Source organism: Rhipicephalus microplus, chromosome X (assembly GCF_043290135.1).
Source record: "Rhipicephalus microplus isolate Deutch F79 chromosome X, USDA_Rmic, whole genome shotgun sequence".
Lineage (NCBI taxonomy): Eukaryota > Metazoa > Arthropoda > Arachnida > Ixodida > Ixodidae > Rhipicephalus > Rhipicephalus microplus.
In genome coordinates, this window is record NC_134710.1 from 92,325,193 (window position 1) to 92,352,254 (window position 27,062).

The following is a 27,062-nucleotide window of genomic DNA, read 5'->3' on the forward strand; positions in this document are numbered from 1 at the left end:
TTTTATACCTCACTTTTACATCTCCCACCTTTTGTTTGCTACGAACTAAAAATGATGCAACCCAACTCAATTTTCTGGCAGCTGCGCAGCTTTTCTTCTACACAATGAAGTAAGGAAATGTCAAGTACAGCCACCCAGCCAGCCTCGCATTTGGTGGCACTGCATGTATACACAGACAAATGGCACACCTGCTGTCCATGTCTACAAGGTCACATCGATGTATTGCTCTCTTTGAATTGTGGCGTCACTTAACTCAAATGTCTCTTCTTCAATTTGATAATATATTACTAAGTTTTGTATGCATGAATCATTTCCAAGTAATTTTGCATTGAGCTTTAAATTTTGGAAACATTCTTTTGCAGTGAAATAATCTGTGGTCAAGAATAATGCCACAAACTTTTATTAAAAGCAGGCAAGCTTGCCAGAAAAATGGTAATCAAATTATTTTATGCAAAGACTTTACATGAAAAATGTCAAGCACTGTGGAATGGCATGGAGCAAGTCTTTGTGTTACGATATCTGGTCCCAATCAAGTAAGAAAGGCCACAACAAAGAGATGTTGCAAGTGCTACCAAAAGTGTGCTTAGTCATTATTTTGTGCTTTACAACTGTCGTCTGTTCTTTCTTGCACTGCTTCTGGTGTATCCTTGGTCGAATCCCCAGCTCCTAAAACCTCCATAGTGGCGCTCTCGTCTGGTTTCTTCCTTCTGTCACGCTTTTCTGAAGAATGAAGACGAGAAAGAAGCATTAAAACCTAATGCAATTTATGAAAATGCCCACAATGCTACAATAGTCTGCAGAGAGAGAGAGTAAAAACAAAGAATGTATAAAATCTAGTGTAGGTGAGACTGCCCCTTCATATCAAAATTAAAACTCATCTGCTACTTGGTTACAAAAAGTACTGGTACGATTTTATGACTATCCTAGTGTTCAGAAAAAAAAAGTTATGCACACAAGGCTTCAATTCACTGTAATGTTTTAATTGAAGTGTATATACACCAACAAAAAAATTAAATAAGAGTAATGACTATGCTTGTGCTAATAGTAAATTTTTGGTTCAAGGTGAATTCAAAGCGAATAGTGATTTGGTTCAAGTAACTTGAGTTTGAATAGTATACATCACACATTATAAAGAAAAATTACCATATTTGTCCCGACCCAACTAACCTGCACAATATATATATTTTAAATTGAAACAAGGCCTGCACAAATGCCATTCTTTTTGGTCCAAAGGAAGTGGAAATTACATTGAATAGTAGCAGGGCTGGACTTCCAGTGGAATGCAAGTGATTACCTGTAATGTATGTTACGTTTTCAAATTTATTATACTTAAAGAATATAAACTGGTATAGTAAGAATGTGAACTTAAGAAATGATGAATATATGTGAGAATGATATGTTCATTTAACCTTGAAGTGAAACTACGCGACAACTCGAATTTCCCCTTGATAGGTGTTTTCACGGCTGTGCACTTCTTTACTACAGTGAAACGACCTTTACAAAGAAGTAAATATGAAATGTTTTCATGCAGTAGCACCGCTTCACTGCAGTGAAACCACCTTTACGGGGAGTTACATGTGCATTAATATACATCTATTTGTTCGCTTCTAGTACTTCAAAATGTCGGATAATTTTATTTCGAAACGAAGCAAATTCGAATACTGAAATATTTGTTCGTATATTCAAAGCATTTGAATGTTTGCACAAGCCTAGTAATGACAGTTGAGAGGCATCTGAAACTCTGAAACCAGGAATAATATTGGGAATAGACGATGAGTGACATGCGACGTATTTTACCACCTAAAGCTCTTACAATAAGAAATACTGGTAAGCATCCAAATTCTATTTGTTCGAACTCCTTCAATAATGAACAGGCTTGAAAAATTATTTTAATAAAATGATCCTCTAATGGTGCCCTTACAACCCTTTAAGAACACGGATAGGGCAAAATTTGAAAAAAAAAAAAATCACTATTTTTTCTTGCCATTTAGAAAGGGTGTTGCTTTGTACATATTTACCACATTCGTGCTTTTCTTAAACAGCAGTTCTTGTGGCTCAAGACTAGTTTTTTTAAAAGTAAATAGCAAGTAAAAACATGTCCAGGGCAAGCCCCTTGTATGAGCTTTGTGCTTACAGTCTATTTTTTTTAAAAGAAAAATAACTTTATGTACGAAAACCAAAATTCTAGTCTAGACTCAGCTGTGTATTGAAGCAATAATAATTATTGGCTTAGCTGGTACTTGCTTAATGACATGCTTTGGCCAAAGCATGTCATTATGTGTACAGAAAATTGTCAGGTAACTTTAAGGCAGTTTGCCGACACTCTGCACCTTCATAATCACACTTCTTCTTTGGAGTACATCAGTTCGTACACTTTCAGCTCCTAGCTTCATTTCACCTTGTCTTTCTCGTTCTTGTCGATAAGTTAAGATGCTAAGAGATGCTGAACGAAAAGAATGTCTTCAGCAAGTGTAAATCTTGGGGTGACCTATACAGTTCTCTTGTAAATGTGAATAAATGCCAGTGACGTAGAGGAGCTGAACGCTGAACCAGCAAACTCTTCATAGTTGAACCTCTAAGCCTTTTGAGCGTCCTTCATGGCAAATCATGTTCAGTGTGACAACGGTTATGTTCTAATGAACATGACTATTATCTGTGATACAATTAGGCCGAGTAGCGCGAGCAAACTGCCCGGCAAAAGTGTCGAGTTAAAAAGAATTGCATCGCAGAGTCTTTGTTTAGGTTCAGAATCTTAAAGGGACACTAAAGGCAACTATTAGGTGGACATTGATTGTTAAAATGGCAGTCCAGAAACCTTGTAGTGTTACTTTTGTGCCAAGGGCGGGCCTATTTTAAAATAAAATCACGTTTTAGTGGTCCGCATCGGGTTGCTGCATTTCAAAATACCCGCCTCAAGAAGCGGACCGACCTGACCGTCTCACGTCACTGTTGCGGTGCACAACGTTGCCCGGCTTTACTGCGTTAGTAGCAGCATACCAAAAGCAGTGGGAACCATAGCAGCAACAACGGCCATTGATCGATTTCCCATCATTGTCTCCGAGATTGCAGACGTTTTTTGTACAACTGCGCCCCGCTAGATGGCACCAACTGTTCCATGTAACCGCGCAAAAGTTGAATTTTCGAACCACTCACGCCATTCCCCATAGTAACGTGTGGCGATTCTTTTTTCCATGAATCAAACAAAAACGAACAAGCAGCATTTTATTGCATCTATTAATGCACGGAAGGTTCTTTATTTGGTGCAGTTAGGTCAATTAATAGTGATTAATTATAGGCGGTTTGTCTGATGTCATCAGAATCGTTTTGAAAATGTCCTACGACGACGCTTGTGTTCTTGTGCATTTACCTTAATTTCTTGGTAAGTGGGGCACTGTTGTTGATAATATTGTAGTTTTAGATGTCATACATTGAGCTCTCACTCTGACATAAATTGTTATTTGACTTTAGTGCCCCTTTAAGTATTGTGACACTGATTGATTGATGATTGATATGTGAGGTTTAACGTCCCGAAACCACTATATGATTATGAGAGACGCCGTAGTGGAGGGCTCCGGAAATTTAGACCACCTGGGGTTCTTTAACGTGCACCCAAATCTGAGCACACGGGCCTACAACATTTCCGCCTCCATCGGAAATGCAGCCGCCGCAGCTGGGATTCGAACCCGCGCCCTGCGGGTCAGCAGCCGAGTACCTTAGCCACTAGACCACCGCGGCGGGGCAAGTATTGTGACACTGGATATTGTTCTTGCATATCATGGTGATAGTACTATAGCACAAGCGTAAATGCTGAAATAGTTAGGATTGAAGCCTGGCAAAACTACAGTCAATTCAGTGGAAAACGTTGACCCTACTCGATGATACATTCCAGGTATAGCCGCATAAAAGCTCACAAAAGAAGCAAGGCAAGCATTACAAGAGGCTCCAAAGCAAAAAATTGACTTTGGCAATGATTACCAAGCTTGTAACTACTAAGTAAAATAGTTGAACGGTTTTGGTGACAAAATGTGCTCGCTTTTCAGCCGTTTTTCAACTTTAAACTCAATTATCACAAAACCATGTTTTTTGTCATTTACCGTATTTACTCGCTAATGAACGCATCTTTTTCTTGAAAAATGGGAGCAAAGTTGGGGGTGCGTTTATTATGCGGGGCAATTTTTATGAAAACTTTTTCGGGATGAGCAAAAAAATGCTGTAATGCAAAAAAAAAAGAGTTAGGTTGCTCGGTTTTTTTGTTGCACTACACTCATCTTTGGTGGTTGAAGGCGCTATCTTCTGCTAGCTTTTCCCACGCCAACCCTGCACCCCATAAAACTGTTTTGCGGCTATCTTTTCTCGCAATCGTTTAACCGCAAGGGTGGTATCTGCTGTTATCTCAAGGAGAGCCCAGAAGTGTGTGCTATGATGCCACTACGCACTTTGCCAACTTCGTTGCAACCTCGCATGACAACTGCGACGATGCCGTTGACATTGTAGCAAGCTAACACCGAAGCATCAAAACAAACTGTCGATAACAACATTAACGACAAAATATGGCATTTCTTTTTGGTTTTCTAAAACCAGAAAGAAATGGCAACGATTGGCCCTTTGCAACAGCAAATCGTGCCGTCGTCGCCGCTTTAAAATTATGTGCATGTGGTTGGATGTTTAGGTTTCGTATTTGCAGGAAATGAGCGCCGGTTGACGCGGGAAGTTTCGTGACCTTCGCTCGCTGTGTGCTTGTGAGCTGTGATGTCTCTACACTCACATCGTTTCGTGAACCCCGCTGTGGTGCCTAGATATTTAAAAAAGACTGGGTACGTGCCTCGCACAGATAGAAAGAAAAATTATACAGCGCATGGCAGCAGGCGAAAAGGGGAGAGAGCGAGGCGAGGTGGCCGAGGGGGGTCAGCATAATAATAAAAAATGAAAGAGACCCAACGGGCAAGGAGGCGTCAGGTGTAAACTAGCGGGACTGCAGCCGACAAATCTAGGAAGTGTGTTTATTACGCAGGATAAAGAAGAATCCAAATTTTGATGAATGAAGTTGGGAGTGCATTTATGTGCAAGTGTATTCATTATGTGAGTAAATACGGTAGGTACCATTATTTACTAAAGACTCTAAGACAGCAAGTTGATTATTTTTTCTTGTATTCTGTATAAATACATACAGCTACAGAAGCATAATTGAAATTATGCACTTTACAGTTCTTGTGTTACAAACTTTCATAGATGCCAGTTAACTCAAAATTTAGGTCTTAGGAGTAAAAAAATTCACAGATTTCTTTATTAGACAGATTTTGATAAATATTCTTCAATCAAAAGGACAGAAAATTTGGAAGAAAATGGTGTATGGATTATGTAAATGTCCCTTCTAGTCACTGAGAAAATGGTGCCTCAAAATGACCAAAAGTGCATGGGATGTATAGGGCCTACCAGGTGCCTTAAAAGAGGCTACTAGGCAGAAAAGTCGATTACTAAACCACCTGAAGACTTAAATGAAATTTGGATAGCTGTAACTTATCCCAACACTTAATGTTTCTTTCCTAACATTCAATGACAACCTCTGTTACATTACGGTCACAGTTCAGCAATATATTGTGGCCCTAGAATCAGCGCTGTATAAGTATTGTGGGCGCTTGTTACTTACATCGTTCTCACCCCTGCATGATCACAACAGCAAGGTTCCTTTTGGCGTTGCATAAACGCTTGCCAGACTGGAAGGGTGGTTGTTGCCAAACTGCCGCTAAATTTGGCTGAAAAATTTTCTCCTGTAGTTGTGGCTTCTTTGTAAGTTTGGTGCTATCCGCGGTGCATTTCTTGGCTGAAAATTTTTCTCCTGTAGTTGTGGCTTATCCGTAAGAGTTTGGTGCTATACGCGGTGCATTTTGCGAGTGCATGAGCGACGCTGGCCGTTTTAATTAACGGAATGAACTGCGCATTACAGAATTCGTTTTATTTACGGAATGAACCGTGTCTAGCAGAAGTCGAGTGCGGCACTGCTGCGCAATTAAGAGGCCAGTTTAATTAACGGAATGAACCACACATTACAGAATTCATTTTAATTAACGGAATGAACCGAGTCTAGCAGAAGTCTAGGCGCATTCTCTTGCTGTGTGCGCAGCTGTGCGATTAAGATATCGCGTCTCAGTATTAGGGATGACGGGGAAAACTGAATAGAGTCGCAGGAGGTGATGCGCTGCCCCCCTCCCCCCTTACTTTTCTTTTTTTTTTCTCTCTCAGCTGATCGTGTCACGTCGACCGCGCGCTACGACGGGGGACGCTACGCTTCCCCTAGCTGTGTCAGCACAAGACATATCGTTCGGACTCGTTTATACAAGTGATGAATAAGCGTTCCAAGGCTGGTTAATCGGAGTACGTCAGATATGCTACAGCTATGTACGCCTGGAAGGCTGCTTTATCGAAGCAGATGGAGCGAATTAAGCGCGACTTGCATGTACCTGTAAATGGGACCCGGCCGACGAGCCACCATCGCTTACAGGGCCCCACTCACAATAAGCACAAATTGTCTCTCAGCTCAAGAGCGCAGTATAAAACAATAGAGTGGGTACATAAGAATAAAATGGCATAATATGTCTCACTACACGCTCATCACTCACGATATGGCAGGGATCCCTAAACGGGATATCGGCGAGCGATCACCTCCATTAATCGAATGAAAGGGTCTTTCATGTTGGGACGTGCAACGACCAAGTACGTCTCAAGAGGCAAAAAAAGGAGCCTTGCCCCTGTCTACCCAGCATCGTGAGTATCCCGCGGAGCTAGGACAGCTAGCTGTTTACTGCAACCACTGTACCTGAAATGTGGGTCTGCTCGTTTTTTTGCCGGGGCGATTGTACGTGACGACTTACTGCATCCTGGGACACCATAATTAAGCCGAGGTCCTTGCGAATTCCCCATCACTCGGATGTCGGCGGCGGCTTCTGTGCTATTCCCGACTGTCTCGACGCCCAATGCACCGAGGTGGAGTACGTGCCCTGGGTGGTGTACTGTTTACGTGATACGTGGGTCACATCACGTAGCATCACGTAACGTCGTTCGCACTCCCGCTCAAGTCACCGTTGCTGTGGAGAAGGAGGGGCACCGAAGTGGAGTACGTGACCTAGGTGTTGTACGATTCAAGGCGTCTTCGCCTATCCCGTATTTTCACACATATGCTCGCGTCCCGTCGGCGCCGTGACCCACCCCCTCTTTCTCCGCAGACACTCACGCCGCGTCGGGTCGGCGCCATGTCAACCAACGTTAGAGGTACAAAAAGGTTTTTTAATGTTTTTTTATTCCAGGCATTTTTGCCCACCCCCTTTCTCCGCAGACACTCGCGTCGCGTCGGGTCGACGCCATGTCAACCAACGTTAGAGGTCCAAAAAGGTTTTTTTATGTTTTTTTGTTCCGGGCGTCTTTGCCTATCCCGTCTTTCTCCGCAGGTGCTCGCGTGGCGTTAGGGCCGTGGCCCATCCACTCTTTCTCCACAGATGCTCGCGCCACGTCGGCGCCATGACCCACCCTTTCTTTCCCCGCTGATTGATTGATATGTGGGGTTTAACGTCCCAAAACCACCATATTATTATGAGAGACGCCGTAGTGGAGGGCTCCGGAAATTTTGACCACCTGGGGTTCTTTAACGTGCACCCAAATCTGAGCACACGGGCCTACAACATTTCCGCCTCCATCGGAAATGCAGCCGCCGCAGCCGGGATTCGAACCCGCAACCTGCGGGTCGGCAGCCGAGTACCTTAGCCACTAGACCACCGCGGCGGGGCTCTTTCCCCGCTGATACTGCATCACGTAGGCGTCCTGTCAACGTTAGAGCGCTCTATCCCTCTTTCACCACATGACCCTTATAAAATGCCATAATGTTAGCCATGCAAGCTACACTGTTACCAGTTCAGGAAGCGTCTCGTCATGGCCACGCCACAGATAGACCCCAGCGTTGTCGAAATCGCCGACATCATAAGGTACCCTGCCGCGGAAGAGGCCTTCCTTCGTGAAATCGGACTATCGCCTGCGCCATCGCTTCGACCGGCAGCACATACTTCCCGGGACGACGGTGTACAGCGACGAGTGGGCCGCGTACCAGTGCATACCCAGACTTGTGGATGCCAATGGAACACCGCTAAACTTGGACTGGCACACCGTGAACCACAGTGTCAACTTCGTTGATCCTACGACAGGCGCCAACACGCAAAGGATTGAAAGTGAATGGCAAAAGGCCAAGCGCCGTCTCGTTCGCAACAGCAACAAGACGACTACCTCACTTATGCCGTCTCACCTCGCCTGGCTTTGGTGGAGATCAATTAACGCACGTCCCAACGTGAAAGACCCTTTTCTTCGATTAATGGAGGTAATTGCTCGCCGGTATCCAGTTTAATTGTGATTAGCGCGTAGTGAGACATATTTCATTTTATTCTTATGTTTATGTTGTCATGTTGTATTATTATTATTGTCATTATTATGTTTATTATGTAATTTATTTCTTGTTGTATACTAAGCTCTTGAGCTGAGAAACAATACACAATCATTATTTGGAATTTTGGTAGTTTGTGCATATTGTGGGTGGGGCCCTGTAAGCGACGGTGGCTGGTCGGCCGGGTCCCATTTACAGGCACGCGCAAGTCGCGCTTAATTCGCTCCATCTGCTTCGATAAAGCAGCCTTCCAGGCGTACATAGCTGTAGCATATCCGACATACCCCGATTAACCAGCCTTGAAATGCTTATTCATCACATGTATACACGAGTCCGAACGATATGTCTTGTGCTGACACAGCTAGGGGAAGCGTAGCGTCCCCCGTCGTAGCGCGCGGTCGACGTGACACGATCAGCTGAGAGAGAAAAAAAAAAGAAAAGTAAGGGGGGAGGGGGGCAGCGCATCACCTCCTGCGACTCTATTCAGTTTTCCCCGTCATCCCTAATACTGAGACGCGATATCTTAATTGCACAGCTGCGCACACAGCAAGAGAACGCGCCTAGACTTCTGCTAGGCTCAGTTCATTCCGTTAATTAAAATGAATTCTGTAATGTGTGGTTCATTCCGTTAATTGAATTGGCCTCTTAATTGTGCAGCAGTGCCGCGCTCGACTTCTGCTAGGCGAGGTTCATTCCATAAATAAAACGAATCCTGTAATGCGCGGTTCATTACAGTAATTAAAACAGAATTAAAATGGCCTCTTAATTGCACAGCAGCACCACGCGCGACTTCAGCTAGGCTTGGTTCATGCCATTAATTAAAACGACCAGCGCCGCTCATGCACTCGCGAAATGCACCGCGGATAGCACCAAACTCTTACGGAGAAGGCACAACTACAGGAAAAAAATTTTCAGCCAAGAAATGCACCGCAGATAGCACCAAACTCTTACGGAGAAGCCACAACTACAGGAGAAAAACTTTTAGCCAAAAAATGCACCGCGGATAGCACCAAACTCTTACGGAGAAGCCACAACTACAGAAGAAAACTTTTCCACCAAATTTAGCGGAAGTCTGGCAACAACCACCCCAAAATCTGGCAACAGACATGCAACGCCAAAAGGAACCTTGCCATCACAACCACCATCATCCGCTTGTCTCTTTGTCCTCGTTGCCACTCTGGGTCATCATCATCGTCTGTGTACTGGCTGTGCCTGTTCGTTTTGAGAGGTCTTTCCTCAAATAAACGCTGACGCAACCAAGAATACGAAGACTTCATACGTGGCGGAGGTGGCCCTACTCTACCCCCTGGAGCTTCGTTCAGGCCGCCACTTGCGCCCACAGTCAGGCAGCATGTCCCAGACCGAGCCTGCCGGCGCTGTTGTCATCAACCACGCACCGCCGCAAGCTGCCCCTCCTACTTACATACACGGACATCAGCGGGAACCCCCGCTCTTCGCTGGTCTTGGGGGGAAGACGTAGAAGAGTGGCTCGATGACTACGACCGCGTAAGTGCCGCTAATAGGTGGGATGAGGCTGTCAAACTGCATTACGTCCCTTTTTATCTGACCGGAGTCACAAAGACATGGTATTTTAACCACGTCGTTGACTTACCCTACTGGGCTACCTTCCAGCAGCAGCTGTGACACGTTTTTGGGACACCGGACATTCGATCCGCTGTCACAAAGAGGACACTCGATACTCGCCGGCGAATCGTACACTTCATACATTGAAGATGTCCTCGCACTGTGCCGGCGTCTCAATGAATCTATGCCGGAATCAGACAAAGTGCGCCATATATTGAAAGGCATTGGGCCTGTTGCCTTTAATGCCCTCGCTGTGCAAAACCTAGCTACCATCGCTGATGTCGTGATGACATGCCAGCGCCTTGATGCACTGGACTCCGTTCACCTCCAACCGGACATTGGCGACCACCACTCCACGTCTCATGGCCATCTGCGTGACCTCATCCGGGACATTATACGCGAAGAATTGCGGTCTATGGGCTTCAAACCTACACCGCGTCCTACACAGTCTTCGGGAGTGCCCTTACGTGACATCATCAGGGAGGAACTTACATCCCTGACCGGCTCTGCGCCCGTACAGCCACCTGCTTCTCGCCCTATATCCACGTACCCTCAAGTTGCCGCCGTGCCTCCCAGCGACGCACATGCGACATTGCCGTTGCCATCCTACACGTCAATTGCTGCCCCTCCCCCGGTGAACTACCATTCCGTGCCCCCTGACCCTCCGGCCCACCTGACTGCGCTATCTCCAGGTGCCCCGAATGTGCCTTCTACTCCCCACCGTGGCGCTTGTCCCGCCCTGTCTGCTACTGCTGTGGCTATCGCGGCCACATATCTCGTTTCTGCTGAAAGCGCCAGCAAGATGAGCGTCGGAATGACTTGCGCGAACGGGATTTGTACACTGGGGCGTCTTATCAAGGTCGGCGTTATTCGTCTCCCCCGCACCGGTCTCCATCTCCTCCGGCATCGACTGCACCGCGGAACAGCCAAAACACGAGACGCCGCTCGCCTTCGCCCTTCCGCCGTTCCACTTCTCCACTTCGGCCCGCCTCATTCTCCTCTGATATTCATTCGGAAAACTACATGATGCAGTTTGTGGAGGAAAAACTGCATTCGTAATTAGAACTGAAATTCCTCCATCAGGCCCGTGTAACATGGTTTCTGTGGAAGTGGAAGGAGTGCTTTGGTGGACACAGGTGCGACACTGTCTGTGATACGTGCTGATCTGTATGAACATTTAAGGAAAGTAATGACACCTTTTGATGGCCCCACGTTAGTTGCCGCCCAGGGGAACGTCATTCGCCCTTCCGCATTTTGTACTGTGCGTGTTTTCATCGACGGCATCCGCCATCATGTCCAGTTTGCTGTCCTGTCCTGCTGCTCTCACCAGCTAATTTTAGGGTGGGATTTTCTATTATCTGCTTCTGCGGCGATTTGTTGTGGACAACGCGTCGTTCACTTCACTGAAACCGACTACATGCTTGATGACGACAATCAGAAGCCACTTCATCTGGTCGCTGCGAAAGACATCAAACTGCCGCCACTACAAGAGCAAATTGCCCGCATTACGTCCACCGACATCTATCACGGTGATGTATTAGTCTTACCGTCACCACTTTGAGTTCGTAAAGGTATAGTTCTTTCGTCCGGTGTCGTTCGCGTTTGCAATGGCACTGCACTTGTCACCGCTATCAACTCGACACCGGAGAAGATCTTACTGCCACAGGGCACTACTGTGGCCCGTGTTGCCGACTTCGAGCCTGTATTTGTCATGCCACTTCAGGCCATCGCATCCAAAGACCCTTCCCTCGGTGAGCATGTTTCTTCCTCCGTCTTTACCACCACTATCAGCATCGACTTGACAAATTCACAGAGGCAGCAGCTGCTCACATTGTTACAGAAACATGCAAATTCTTTCAATATTTGCTCGAAAACGTTGCTGACATGCCTAAACGGGAAGTCATCCATCCCTCATCTAGCCCTTGGTCGTCTCCTATTGTTTTGGTCTGTAAAAAAAGATGACTCTGTGCGTTTTTGCGTGGACCACGGGGCGCTCAATAAGATCACACGCAAGGACGTGTACCCTATGCCACGTATTGACGATGCCCTTGATTCCCTACAAGGTGCGGAATTCTTTTCAAGCATTGACTTGCAATCTGGGTACTGGCAGATCCCCATGCATGAAGACGATAAGGAGAAAACGGCGTTCGCAACCCCCGGCAGGCTATATGAATTCAACGTGATGCCTTTAGGGCTCTGCAACGCACCCGCCGCTTTTGAGCGCATTACAGATATCATGCTGCGCGGCCTGAAACGGAAAAGTTGCCTTTTCTACCTGGACGACATTATTATCTTTTCGTCAACGTTTCCTGAGCACCTAGCGATTGGATCAAGTTCTGACGTGCCTTGTAGGCGCCAGGCTCCAAATAAACACTAAGAAATGCTCTTTCGCTAGCAAATCTATCAAGGTCTTAGGACAAGACGTTAGCAAAAGTTGGCACCCGGCCCGACCCTGCCAAGATTTCTGCAGTCCTTCGCTTTCCGCGTGCCAAAAAAACAAAGGAGCTTCGCAGTTTCCTTGGCTTCGCCTCCTATTTTCGCCGGTTTATCCAGAAATTCGCTTTTATTGCTGCTCCATTACACCTGCTACTTGCCTCCAACATCCCCTTTCTGTGGTCTCAAAAATGTCAAACGGCATTCAACCTGTTGAAGCGGGCACTCACGTCTGAACCTCTGCTCTGCCACTTTGACGAAGCCGCACCGACTATCCTCCGTAACGACGCTAGCGGCCTTGGTGTAGGAGCTGTTCTTCTACAACGCGACAAGCCTTCCCTTGAGAAAGTTGTTGCATATGCCAGTCGCGTACTCACCCCTGCCGAAAAGAACTACACGATAACCGAGCAAGAGTGTTTGGCTGTGGTTTGGTCGGTGCAGAAGTTCTGTTCCTATCTCCATGGCCGTCACTTCACAATCGTTACGGACCACCATGCCTTATACTGGCTTTCTACACTGAAGAACTTGTCCGGACGCTTGGGTCGGTGGATACTACGCTTGCACGAGTACGACTTTGACATAACTTACAAGTCAGATAGAAAACATCAAGACGCCGACGCTTTATCTCGTTGCCTACTTCGAACTACCCATATCAGCGTTGGTGAGAACTCAACCGCCACATCTACTAAAGTTCATACGCTCGCATCAATAAGGCAGCCCTTTTCGGACAACGAGCCAACATTTATCTCCCACCAGCGGTCCGATTCATACTGCAGACGCATGATGGACCACCTTTCGGGAGTTTCTCATCCACCAAACGTGCGACTTCATCGTCAACTTCTGCACTTTAAGCTGCACAATGGGGTTCTCTACCGCCACGTCTACCACCCTGACGGTCAGCGCTGGGTTCCTGCACTGCCACGCTCTCTTTGACTTCAGGTGCTCGAAGCCTTCCACGATGACTTGACTGCTGGTCATCTTGGTTTTAAAAAAACCCTTGACCGCATTCGGTTTCGTTATTACTGGCCTGGCCTTTCTTCTAGCGTAGCGTGGTAAGTCAATTCCTGCTACCCATGCCAGCGTCCTAAACTCCCCACGTCTGCACCTGCTGAACCTCTACAGCCACTTCCGTGCCCTTCAATGCCGTTCGAGGTTGTAGGTGTCGACCTTTACGTGCCTCTCCCCGTCAGATCCGCTGGCAAACGATGCATAGTGACCGCCGTGGACCACCTGACACGCTACGCTGAGACTTCCTCTGCTATTACAGGCTCAGCTATGGAAAATGCAGACTTTATTCTTCACGCCATAATTCTGCATCATGGGGCTCCTCGTGTACTGCTTAGTGACCGTGGCAAAGCGTTCCTGTCACAAATGATAAATGAAGTACTGCGCGCTTCTGGAACTACTCACAAGACAGCTTCAAGCTACCACCCTCAGACAAATGGTCTCACAGAAAGATTTCACCGAACCCTTGCTGACATGATACTCGTTTACATCCAACCAGACCACAAAAACTGGGATACTCTTTTACCATTCCTGACCTTCGCTTACAACACCGCCGTTCAGCGATCAACTTGTTACTCACCGTTTTACCTAGTGTATGGACGCACCCCGACTACCTTTCTCGACGTCTCCTTCTTTAGCAGCCATGAAAATTCATGTCAGTCTTCTAGCGAATAAATACATTTCCCTCCTGGCACAGTCTCGCCATCAGGCTCGCATCAATATTGAAACAAGACAGCACGAGCGGAAGACCATCTATGATGCATCCCTTCGCGTTGATGCATCCCTTCGTCTTTCCAACCTGGTGACAAGGTGCTGCTTTTGACACCTATTCGCACTCCTGGTCTCTGTGACAAATTCCAACCTCGCTTCATCGGGCCATACATTGTTTTATAACAGACTTCGCCGGTCAATTATCGTGTAACACTACTCGTCGCTTCAACAGAGCGCCGCTACCGCAGCACAGAGATTGTCCACGTTTGTTGCATGAAACCTTTCACGCGACATTCCTCATCACTTTGACTTACAGCGGCCATGGTGTCCGCTTCCAAGTGTGGGGAATTAGTGTGGGCGTTTGTTACTTACATCGTTCTCATCTCTGCATGATCACAATCACCATCATCCGCTTGTCTCTTTGACCTCATTGCCACTCTGGGTTATCATCATCGTCATCGTCTGTGTACTGGCTCTGCCTGTTCGTTTTGCGAGGTCTTTCCTCAAATCAACGCTGATTCAACCAAGACTACCAAGACTACATATCATATACATATAGGTACTGCATATAGTGAGGAACAAAACCATACCACTTGTTGCATAATGCAAACTTTTTGATACGTCTGGCCCATTTCATTAAAGATAACTGAATTGCCGACATCAAGAAAACATTGATAGAGACAATACATTTTCTACACTCTCGTTAGTACCGGAAAATAGTGTTAAATTTATAGATCAGGAAAGATTCTAGAACTCCGTGGTCATGATGGGATTTGAAGCCGATTGTAATAACGATAGCATAATTATGTCAGACAAATGATCTGGCAGCAAAACATGTTTGGACAATAAAAGATGTAGCAAGCTGTTAATAACAGGGTCTGTCCTGAAAGCTATGCCAGCGAATTCACTGTGACGTGACTGTACATCAGAGCATTGTCTAAACGCTTCAAACAGGTAGTGGGGAACTCAGCTAAGCAGTGCTTCGTCTCTCAGTGTGCTCTGTGCATTGGAGAGTGAGGATGGGCCTGTCCGTGAGAGTTGATTCAGTTTATTCTGGCTGAGGCCATGCCACGGCTGAGACGATAACTAGTAAAAATATACTATTCTCGTGTAAGTGTGCTTTTTAATTAGATATATTTATATTAGTGATTAGTACATATGAGATTATTGAGTGCAGCAGTATGCTTCATATGGGATATAATTTATAGCCACAACTTTCTCATGTAGTGCAAGATTTGTACACACACTACATGCATGCAGTAACAAAAGTATGAACAACTTACCGTACTCAGAAACGTCGTAGCCACAAACACGAAGATAGTGAACTCTTTCTTGCTTAGTCACGTAACATCTCAGTGTCGCCTTTCCTTTCCTCCCAGCCAGAACTAACTCGAATTCATCTGCCGTCCTGCAAAAAAGTTTACATCACGGTGCATCACGAATAAGTTGCTTAATTCACAATGAACCCTTTGCGGTTTGAAACCTTTTCCACTTTCAGTTCTGGTCCAAAACTAAAAGACTCGAAGCTAAAGTAACAGAAGTTTACATATTCTTCTACAGATGGCACCTAACGTAATTTAGATGATGATGATGATATATGGTGTTTTTTGGCGCAAGGGCCATTTGATGGCCAAAGAGCGCCAGTTCATGGGACAAGGAATGTGCATAATGATTGTGATTAGCGGCTGTATAACGGCCATAAAATTCCTCGCAGTAAGGCGGGTAAAAACATACAAGTAATAAAATCATGACCATGCTGTGAAAGGTGTGTGTGGTGTGAATAGGTGACAAAAGTTGGTGATAATGTAAAACCATGGTGGACATGTATGGCATTAGCACAAGTACCTCACTCGTTCATACCCTTGCGTCCAAGGGCCGTGAGGCAAGTGCTTTCCTGTGTAGCCACCGCAGCAAAAACCTCCCTGGAGAGGTCGTGCTACGGGATGCCCGGGTATATGATATGAAAATTATTAATATCTTTTAAAAACGCTAACAATAATTTATGACTAAAAAGTGGTTCCCTACCGACAAACATTGCGGGGTGTAACCGTATATGTTGTCGGTAGGGTAATGGAAAGTGTTGTCTTCTTAGAGTGTCTAATTGTTTACATTGGATTAAAATGTGAAGAACTGTTAATGCCTCACCACATTTGTCACACATTGGAGGATCGCCACCGGACAAAAGATGTGTGTGTGTCGTGTATGTGTGTCCTATCCTGAGTCTTGTTAGTGTTACCTCTGTTAGAAGTGATTTTGATACTGGTGGCCAATGGCCAAGGTGTGGCTTGATAATGTGTAGCTTGTTTTGTGTGTGTCTATCCCACTTGCTCTGCCAGTTGTCCCTGAGCTTTCGTTTGAGAGACGGCTTAAGATCAAGAGGCGGGATCGATATGGGTGTAGTGGCACTGATTTCGTGGACGGATGCAGCAAGCTGATCCGCCATCACGTTGCCTTGAATCTCACGGTGCCCTGGCACCCAGCACACTACAACATGTTGGTTGAGTGTGTAGAGTGTGCATAAAATGGGGTAAAGTGAGACGAGGACAGGGTTTTTTTGTTTTTTAAGACTGTGCAGGGCCGTTATCACACTGAGGGAGTCTGTATAAATTACTGCTTTTTGTATTTGTAATTGTTTGATGTGTTTAGCTGCCACAAGTATCGCATAAGCTTCCGCTGTGAAGATATTTGTGCCTGGATGTAGAGGGCCAGCATCCGAAAAGGAAGGGCCAACAGCAGCGTAGGACACAGAGGAGTTGGACTTAGAGGCATCTGTAAAGAACTCAAGATGTGTGTATTTGTGTTGAAGTTCCAGGAAGTATGTTCGAATATGGCAATAGGCGCATGTTTTGTAACTTCTAGGAAAGACACATCGCAGTCTATAGTCTGCCACTGCCACGGTGGCGGGTATGCTACAGGAGCCATTAAACTGTATTCAAGTGACACTCCAGTGTCCTCAGCTAGACCCTTCAGGCGAACTGAGAAGGGCTGCCTCATCGAAGGCCTGTTTTGAAACAGAATGGAGCTCGACAAATCAATAATAGTAGAGTATGAGGGGTGCTTCTTGTCTGCTTTCACCTTAAGAAAATAAACAAAGGACATGTAAGTTCTCTGCAGATGAAGCGACCACTCATTTGACTCAACGTAAAGGCTTTCTACGGGGCTGGTGCGAAAAGCACCCGTAGAAAGGCGGATGCCTAAATGGTGCACAGGGTCCAGCATCTTCAAAGCACTTTGAGTCGCAGACTGATAAACAACGGCCCCATAATCTAAGCGTGTGCGAATGAGGCTCCTATACAAATTCATGAGACATTGCCTGTCACTACCCCACGTAGTATGTGACAACACTTTTAAAACATTCATGGCTTTTAAACATTTTGTTTTTAAATACTTGATGTGCGGTACGAAGGTCAACTTGTTGTCCAATATTAATCCTAAGAATTTATGCTCCGCATTAACAGACAAACGTTGACCGTTGAGTTTAATGTCGGGTTCTAAGTGCATGCCTCTCTTTCGGGAGAACAAGACACACATGCTTTTTTGTGGGTTCAGTCGGAATCCGTTTTCCTCTGCCCATTTGGAGACCTTGTTTAAACTTAACTGAACCTGCCGCTCACACATTGCCAGATTGCAAGACCTAAAGCCAAGCTGGACGTCATCGACATATGTACAATAAAACATATTGCGGGGGATGGACAAGTGCAAGGAATTCATTTTGATAATAAAAAGTGTGCAACTAAGTACACCACCTTGTGGCACGCCTGTTTCCTGGACAAATGTTTGGGAGAGAACACTGCCCACACGGACACGGAATGTCCGGTTTGACAGGTAACTTTCGATTATGTGAAACATTCTTCCGCGCACACCAAGGTGGGACAGGTCTCTTAGAATTCCAAAACGCCATGTTGTATCATAAGCCTTTTCGATATCGAGGAACACAGAGAGAAAATATTGTTTATGGACGAAGGCGTCTCTGATCTGTGCCTCGATACGAACAAGGTGGTCTGTGGTGGATCTACTTTCTCGAAACCCGTACTGAAATGGGTCGAGCAAATTGTTTGTTTCAAGGATATGTACAAGTTGGCAGTTTATCATTTTTTCGAAGACTTTGCACAAGCAGCTTGTAAGTGCAATAGGCCTATAACTTGAAGCTAAAGAAGGGTCCTTGCCCTCTTTCAAAATGGTAATAATAATAGCCTCTTTCCACGAGGTAGGGATAGTGCCAGAAAACCAGATAGCATTGTACAAACAAAGTAAGGTTTTTCGTGTTTCTGCTGGTAGGTTTTTTAACATTTCATACACCACACGGTCAGAACCTGGGGCAGAAGTACTGCAGGAGTTTAGAGATGTTCGGAGCTCAGCTAGACTGAAGGCTTGGTTATATGCCTCGTATCTAGTGGATTTGTGTTCGAGTTTCTGCTTTTCTATTCTTGTTCTGTATTTTTGGAAAGTGTCAGTATAGTGGGACGAGCTAGATACCCGTTCAAAGTGTGCACCGAGGAAGTTTGCCTGGTCTTCCAAGGTATCACCCTGAGTGTTTACGAGTGGGAGTGAGTGTACTTTTCTTCCTGCTACCCTACGAACCATGTTCCAGACTTTAGCCTCCTGTGTGTAGCTTTCTCTTCTGGCCTGCCGACGCGTTCTCCTGCCTCGAGATTTTACTTTCTTAAAGCTCTCAAGGTTTTCCGCTGTCGGCGAGTTCCGCAGCAACCTCCATGCCCTGTTCTGTTCCTTTCGCGCATTCTGACACTCAGTGTTCCACCACGGGACGTGTCGTTTGCCGGGCAGTCCAGATGTTTGTAGAATGCACTTGGCTGCTGCGTCAGTAAGAAAGGCCGTGAAGTACTGCACAGCTTCATCTATGCCTAATCCGCATATGTCAGTCCAATTCCAGTGAGTAAGCTTTTGAAATTGTTCCCAGTCGGCTTTGTTTACCAGCCATTTGGGAACATGTAGAGGACATTCATATATTATTGGTGTACTCAAAACTAAAAGAAAATGGTCACTTCCGTATGGGTTATTTATGACTTTCCACTGAAGTAATGGTACAATTGAAGGAGATGCGATACTGAGGTCTATGGATGAGTAACTTTTGTTGGCAAGGTTATAATATGTTGCCTCTTTCCTATTCAACAGACAAGCACTTGATGAAATGAGGAATTGTTCAATGAGACGACCTCGTGCATCACAGCGAGAGTCACCCCACAGACCATTATGTGCGTTCAGGTCCCCAAGGACCAGATAAGGTTCAGGTAGTTCATCTATTAAAGACTGGAGTTGAAGTTTTTCAAGACGGTGGTGCGGAGGTATGTACAAAGAGCAGAGAGTGACAAGTTTGTTTAGAATAACTGCTCGGACAGCCACCGCCTCGAGGGAAGTTTTAAGGGGTAATTGTGTGCATGCTATACCTTGACTAACTATAACCGCTACACCACCGGATGGTGGCATGGCATCATCTCTATCCTTTCGGAAGATTACGTAGTTACGTAAAAAGTTTGTGTTTGTTCGTTTTAAATGTTTCTCTTGTACACACAGCACTCTTGGATTGTGTTCGTGGAGGAGTTCTTGTAAGTCATCGAGGTTTCGAAGAAGGCCTCGGATATTCCACTGTAATATTTCTGTCTGCATATTTAACAAGAGAGGTGCTGCTGTGTGTACAAAGAGTATCCTGTGTTGGAGTGAGCTCGTTAATTCAGGTGGCAGGATGGTCGTCCGGCCCCGTTATTGGTTTTTTTATTTTTCTTGGCGCGCTCCAAGGAGCCGCGCCGCACTTTTGGTACTAAGGGTACCGTTGTATCCATTGCCTCCTCAGAGGCACTGGGTGCCTGCACATGCGAACTGGTGGTTCGGATTTGAGGCCTCGCCTGGTGAGAGGAGGCCTTGAGGCCAGAGGACCCTGGAGTCTCCGGCCTCAATTCGCTAGAAGGCGGAGTAGACTGAACTACTGCCGCCTTGGGGGCAGGCGCCACAGCCGACGGCTCGCTCTGCGCTGGCCGAAGGAATGGCGAGGGCTGGTGCGACGTTGCCCCCTGACGCGCCGCATCAGCATATGTAGCGCCGTAAAATGGCGACACTCTCCGTCTTGCTTCCTTGAATGTGATATTTTCTTTAATTTTCAATGTGATTTCTTTTTCTTTTTTCCAGAATGAGCAAGACCGTGAGTATGCGGCATGATTTCCGCCACAGTTCACACAGTGTGATGGTTCTTCGCAATTGTCAGAATTGTGGCCTGACATTCCACATTGTGCACAAGTTTGGTGACCACGACAGCTTTGTGAGCTGTGACCATACTTCTGGCATTTAAAACAACGACGTGGGTTAGGTATGTATGGTCTGATCGACATCTTCGTGTACCCTGTTTGAATACTTTCTGGCAGATTACTGGAAGCGAACGTGAGTATTAGGTGTTTCGTTGGTGTTACCTTGTTGTCTCGTCTAATGATGATCCTTTGAACATCGGTCACATTCTGACTCTTCCACCCCTCCAGAAGTTCCTCTTCGGTTAAGCCGAGCAAATCAGCATCAGATACTACTCCATGGGTTGTGTTCATAGATCTGTGTGGCGTTACAGTGATGGGAGTGTCACCAAAAGTTGAAAGATTCTGTAGCTTTTCAAACTGTTCTTTTTCTCGAACTTTAAGGAGGAGGTCTCCGCTGGCCATTTTGGTAACTTTGTACCCGGCTCCAAGAGTTTCTGTGAGACATCTGGCTACTACAAAGGGGGATACTGTTCTGGCTTGCTTGTTGCTTATCTCACTATGTATAACATGAAAATGGGCGAAGTTTTCACTTGATCGGTTGAAAAAGCTTAAGTCTTCGGTGCGTATGCGCTTTAAGGCAGTACGATCACTTAGTGAGGGAAACGCTCTATGCATTACAGTTTAATTTTCTTCAGAAGCGTTGGCGGCCACCAACCACGGAGCCCAACAAGGGGACGCTACAAGTTTGTGGATGCTAAAACCTGCAGATGCCAGCCGTACAACGCTACTATAACCCAATGCGCCTAGACCAAGGTAGGCTATTTGCACAGGGTTAACCCTAGCCGCCAGGAAGTTTGGAAGTAAACGGAAGAGAGTAGAAGACAGGACAGATAAATAGTAAGAGATAAAGACGAAGATGTAGGGAGAGAGAGATAGGAAAAGGCGACTGCCGATTTCCCCTGGGTGGGTCAGCCCAGGGGTGCCGTCTACGTGAAGCCGGGGCCAAAGGGGTGTGTTGCCTCTGCCGGGGGGCCTTAAAGGTCCAATCACCCAGCGTCGGCTCAACCCCCAGGATCCCCTTTTCCCCGGACACGGCAAAGCCACGCACGGCTAGGCGTGGGAGGGAGTCGAAACTCCCCCGTTAGCTCGGGTCCGTGGTGTCGCTACACACCAAACGCCTACTTACGCAGGCGCCCCTGCGGGGTAACATAATTTAGAAAATTCGCACATGAATAAACTGCAAAATAACTCTTCCAGCAGTACACAACCGCAGACCGCTGTGGCCATGTTGCATTGTCAGGCGGGGTCCAACAACAAACCTCAAAAGGTTAAAGTCTGGATGAACTTACACACATGCTTGACGGTCACATGTGGCTTGAAAATAAACTGCAATCAAAATAATGGCAGAAACAGCCAAACACAAGTTTAAGCTACGAATATTGCAAGAAAATTACTGAAGGCTTAGCTGCATCAAGGGGAACTTGGGCTGCTGTGTGCTGTTTGCATGCATATTCCAAGCACTACTTTGGCTATGCATAGACTGAATAGGCTTCCTGGAAAAAGTGTTGTCAGCATACCATAAAATAGGTGAATTATCAGCTAGTCTTGAAGGAAAATATTGAACAAAAAACAAAAGTTTATACAAACCCTGGAAATGAAGTGTAGACAAGCAGCACACATCCCTTTTCTGCAATATGAAAGCACAAAACTCGGTTATTGGGCCACAATTTTTAGGCATGCCTTGCTGATAGAATAAAAATTTCATTCTCTCTTTAATTAAAACTATTGGGGGAGTTTAAAAACATGAATTTATGTAAGCAAATTAACTATGACAATCTTGGCATAAGTAACCATTAGAGTAAAAGTTCGATTTGTTGTATCTGTTTGTAGCCAAAACTTTTTGTTAATAAAAATGTAACTAAATACATTCTACCACTGGGAATTTCTGAAATTCCTTAAATATCTGTTGCTTTATTAATGTGCCAGAGTGAGAATCTAAGTACAAAAATGTATAGAAATTTTGATTCTGGACACTTGTTCTTATCTTGTGCCTTGTTATCAGCACTGTTCATTCAGTATGATGATATTCAAGCAACTAGCCACAGTCAGCTTTTTGGAAATACAGGGGTTTACGTGCAAAACTATGGTCAGATTACAAGATCCACAATAGTGAGAACTATGCATTTGTTTTGACCACCCGTAGTTCTGTTTTTTGTTTGTTTAAAAAAATGCCAAAAATTTATTTCACTTGGCTAAATTATTAGTTTGCAAGATAATTTAAATTATGCTTTTCAAATAGCCTTGTATATGAAGAGAGAACACTGACATACTTTCCATCATTTTGTGACACGCAGATATGAAGTTAATGGTAGAATATTGTTGCACTCTATCTCACCAGTGTCATATCTAAGCAACCTGATTGTTTTCCCTATGCTCCAAGGATGTGCTGAATCGAGAGAACTAGTGTGAGCCAAAGATTACATCCGGCAACTCAACCTCTTGTGGCTGATGACCCAATGGAGCAAACTCATAAAACGGTGTTTGTGACCTACCCCATTGCACCAGAACGCATGAACGACTGGCTAGCTTCAGGCAATATAGGTAGGTGCTTGTCGATCACACAACAACGTAGCACCACCTAATTTTTGTAAATATAGTACACTCTCAGCATAGCACCACCTCTATTTGAAGATACAGTAGAATCTCAATAATTGAAACTTGAGGAGACTCTACAATTTTATTTGACTTATCAGAAGATGTCATAAATATCGCTCAGGGCAACATACCAATTAGACTTGTGATACTTACTGTTTCTGTACGGCAGAACAACACCATAAATGGCTGTGCATGGCTGCCAGTAAAGTTTTTAGACATCGGCTGTCATACTTGTACTCGTTTTCGTGCTAGGCGCACACGTACGTTTAGTCAAGGGACTAAACGTGCTGTGTCCTATGATAGTTGGTAGCTCCTTCTCATTCTTGAGACGCTTTCCTACATGACACCAGCGTACCATAGCGAAAGTGACTTAAGCGTTCAACACACAATAGATTGAGGCCAGCCCGTTTTTTCTTTTTTCCTTCAGTCAGTCTGCGACTATTGGTGTGTGTAAAGTTTTGTTAGTTTGGCCATTCTGTAGGCAAAAAATCGGCTTTACTTGCGAATGTTAGTGACATAAAAAAATCAGTTTCATGGCAAGGGCAAAGCAATGAACGCAATAGCTACAAATTGTAATGTTATATGAAGTAAGGTTGGCAGCTAACTCTTTTGGATCTGATGTCACAAAACTCTACAGAACACTGGTGTAAGAGAATCAAGTAGCTCCAGGGAAAGATTCTCTTTTTAGAAGGCTATACCAGCCATGTACTGACACTAGCCAAGATGGTGCACACGCCAGCAACCTCAATTAAATTATCTCTTCTGCTTCAGCACTTGGCAGCAAATCCAACACGCAGGTGGAGGGGCCGGGGCTGTTATCGCATGCACGCTTCAAGCGGAGCAGGTGAGCCGGCTCCTTTGATCTCTGCTTCAGCTGCGCTCGTCGCCCCCGCTCGTGCGATTTTACCCACGGGTAGAACATGGGGTGAGTGGGGGCTTGTTATCAATTTGGACATTACAAAGGAACATAAATACCGTAATTACTCGAATCTAACGCGCACATTTTTTCCGGTAAAGCGAGTTCATAAATCGCATGTGCGTTAGAATCGAGTAGTGAGTGAGTAAAAACTTTATTGAACATGTCCGGCGTCATTGAGCGGGGTGGGACTACAAGCACCCCGGCCTAGGTGACGGCCTCGAGTCCTTGGACCCGGGCGGCATCCTGGGCATGCTGGATGGCCCACAGTTGATCGGCAAGGTTGTGGCTGAGCAGAGCCGCCTCCCATCGCGCCTCGCGGTTCGAGACCGCCATGTCTACCGGGTTCATAGAGGACTGCTGCGCGTTACCGGTACACTTCCACAGCATGTGCTGCAGCGTCGCTCTGGCTCCGCACGCCTTACACGCGTCAGACGTATAAATGCCTGGGTAGCAGAGGCGAAGGATCACCGGATTCGGATACGTGTGTGTCTGTAGTTGTCTCCAGGCAACCTGCTGTTTCTTGTTTAGTTTGGCAAGGGGTGGTGGATATTTGCATCTGTTCAGTCTGAAGTGTTGCGTGATGTCTCTGAAAGTGGTCATGCGATTCCCCCACGTCCATTCCCACATTGCTGTCGAAGTGCGCGAGACATTGGGACTGTCGGCAGGTGTCGCAGCTCGGCGTGTAAGTCCTCGAGCCGCAACGTGGGCAGTCGCGTTGCCCGCAAGCGGAGGGTCCGTGTGGGCAGGGGTCCATACGAGGAAACTGTCGTTTTTGCGGCAGATGTTGCGTTCGTAAATTTGGAGAATGCGGGCCGCTTCGCGGGAGATCTGGCCGCTGGCGTAGTTGCGTATTGCCGCCTGCAAGTCGCCTATTATCACCTCGGCGTCCGTGGTGGCTATCGCGAGGGCTATGGCAGTTTCTTCGGCCGCCTCCGTCTCTCCCGTGCCTATCGTCGCACTCGTGACACAAGTTCCTACATGATCCGTAATTGCGACCGCGAAGCCGCAGTGGCAGTCGTAACGGGCCGCGTTCACGTAAACTGTGTCTTTGCTATTGCCGAATTTCTTTTCAAGGTCTTGGGCGCGCCTGTTGCGCCGACCGATGTGATGTGTCGGGTGCATGTTCTTAGGCAACGGCAGAACGACGATGCGCTCGCGAATACGTCTGGGTATCCCGACCTTTTCGCCGCGCTGCGTATGGTAGTTGATACCCAGTGTCTCGAGGATGTGTCGACCAGTTCTGGTCTTCGCCAGACGTTCGTACTGGGCGATGTTGTGTGCTTCGATTATCTCATCTAGAGTATTGTGCAACCCCAGCTCGAGAAATTTTTCCGTGCTGGTATTGGCCGGTAATCCGATTGCGCGTTTGTACGCCTTGCGGATGAGACAATCTAGTTTGGTGCGTTCAGTCGCCTGCCACTTGAGGTAGGAGGCGACATACGTTATATGGTTCATAACAAAAGCATGTACCAGGCGAATGGTATTGCTTTCCTTCATTCCGCTATGCCGATTTGTTATTCGTTTCAGCAAACGGATTGTTTCATTGACCGCGCCCTCTAGTCTGCGAACGGTTTCGCCATTGTGGCCGTTGGCGGACAGGCGCAAGCCCAGTACCCTAATGGTGTTAACTTGTGGGATGACAGCGCCGTCTGATGTGCGTACATTAATTTCTTTATATGCGCACTCGAATGCGGAATCGGCGTTCTTGGGTTTACGGCCCCTGCGCGAGGGTCTATAGAGCAGGAGCTCCGATTTACCGGCGGAACATTCGAGGCCAGTGTCCCGAAGGTAGTCCTGCACCACGTCGACGGCTTCCTGCAGCGTTTGCTCTACGTGGCCGTCATTTCCCTCGGCAACCCAGAGGGTGATATCATCAGCATATAAGCTATGGTGGAGGCCTTCTATCTCAGCGAGTTTTCGTGGTAATCCGACAAGCACGAGGTTAAAGAGCATGGGCGAGATTACAGAGCCCTGCGGCGTGCCCGTACAACCCATGTATATGTCTTGCAATTCTAGTCCGCTGATCGCTAATCGGGCCCGGCGGCCCGTAAGAAAATCCCGTACGTAGTGGTACGTTCTCTCGCCCAGTCCCAACGCTCGTATACTTTCAAGTATCGCAGCATGGCTAACGTTGTCGAACGCCTTTTTGAGGTCGAGCCCGAGTATCGCTTTGGTGGATCGTGTGGAATTGTCTACGATATCGTGCTTGAGTTGAAGCATAACATCCTGCGTGGAAAGGTTACGACGGAACCCCAGCATCGTGTGTGGGAGCATGTTTCGGTCCTCGAGGTAGTTGGTAAGGTGAGCGAGAACCACATGTTCCATGACCTTACCAACGCAGGACGTCAGGGATATCGGTCGAAGGTTGTCAATCTGTACTCGTTTGCCCGGTTTGGGGATTATAACTATGCGCGCCGTTTTCCACGAGTTCGGTATAGCGCCCGCATTCCATCACTCGTTCATGTAAGCCGTCAGTTGTTCTATCGACTCATTGTCCAAGTTACGTAGCGCTTTGTTGGTTATCCCGTCTGGGCCTGGCGCCGACTTTGTGTTGAGCCTGTGCAGCACCGCCCTCACCTCTGCAACGCTGAAGTGCTCGTCTAGCTCCGCGTTACCCTTACCCTCCCAGGCGTGTGCCGAGTGCGCAAGGGGGCTACGTGACTGAAAGTAAGGGCTTCGCACGTCATCTAGAAATTCCGCGTGGGTGCCTTTGTAGTCATGCAGCAACTTGTTAAGCTTATGTGCAAGCGATGTTTTCGTCTCCTCCGGATCCAAGAGGTGCCGGAGGAGATACCACGTCTTGGCCCGTCCCAGCTGGTTCTCCATCCCATTGCAGGTCTCTTCCCATTGCGTTTTGCATACCTGTAACGCGTGCTCTTCCATGTCCCTGCTTAGCCGTGCTATGCGTCTGCGCAGCGTTCGATTGTGGCGTTGACGCTTCCACCTGTCTTGCAGGCTGCGCTTGGCTTCCCACATGTCTAGGAGTTTGCTGTCTACCACTTCGAGCTGTGCTTCTGACGGAACCTCCCGCGTCGCCGTTTCTAAATCTCCCTTGTAGAATCGAGTACGAACAAAAAAATTACGGTCAATCTATTGCCATCGGCAAATCCCAAATGGCCGCCCCCTACGTGCGTCA

At 46.5% G+C, this 27,062-nt stretch overlaps 1 protein-coding gene across 1 annotated transcript in view; it reads right to left on the reverse strand.

Moving 5' to 3' along the window:
• Positions 1 to 377: 377 nt before the first annotated feature.
• Nsun2 (tRNA (cytosine(34)-C(5))-methyltransferase Nsun2) overlaps positions 378 to 27,062 on the reverse strand; it is a 109,957-nt gene continuing 83,272 nt past the window's right edge. Inside the window, exons 18-20 of the mRNA XM_037427405.2 lie at positions 22,000 to 22,039; positions 15,439 to 15,563; positions 378 to 720 (exon numbers count right to left, since the gene is read on the reverse strand). Of these exons, the coding sequence (XP_037283302.1) occupies positions 584 to 720; positions 15,439 to 15,563; positions 22,000 to 22,039 (302 nt within the window). The 3' untranslated portion in view covers positions 378 to 583. The remainder of the gene's footprint in view (positions 721 to 15,438; positions 15,564 to 21,999; positions 22,040 to 27,062) is intronic.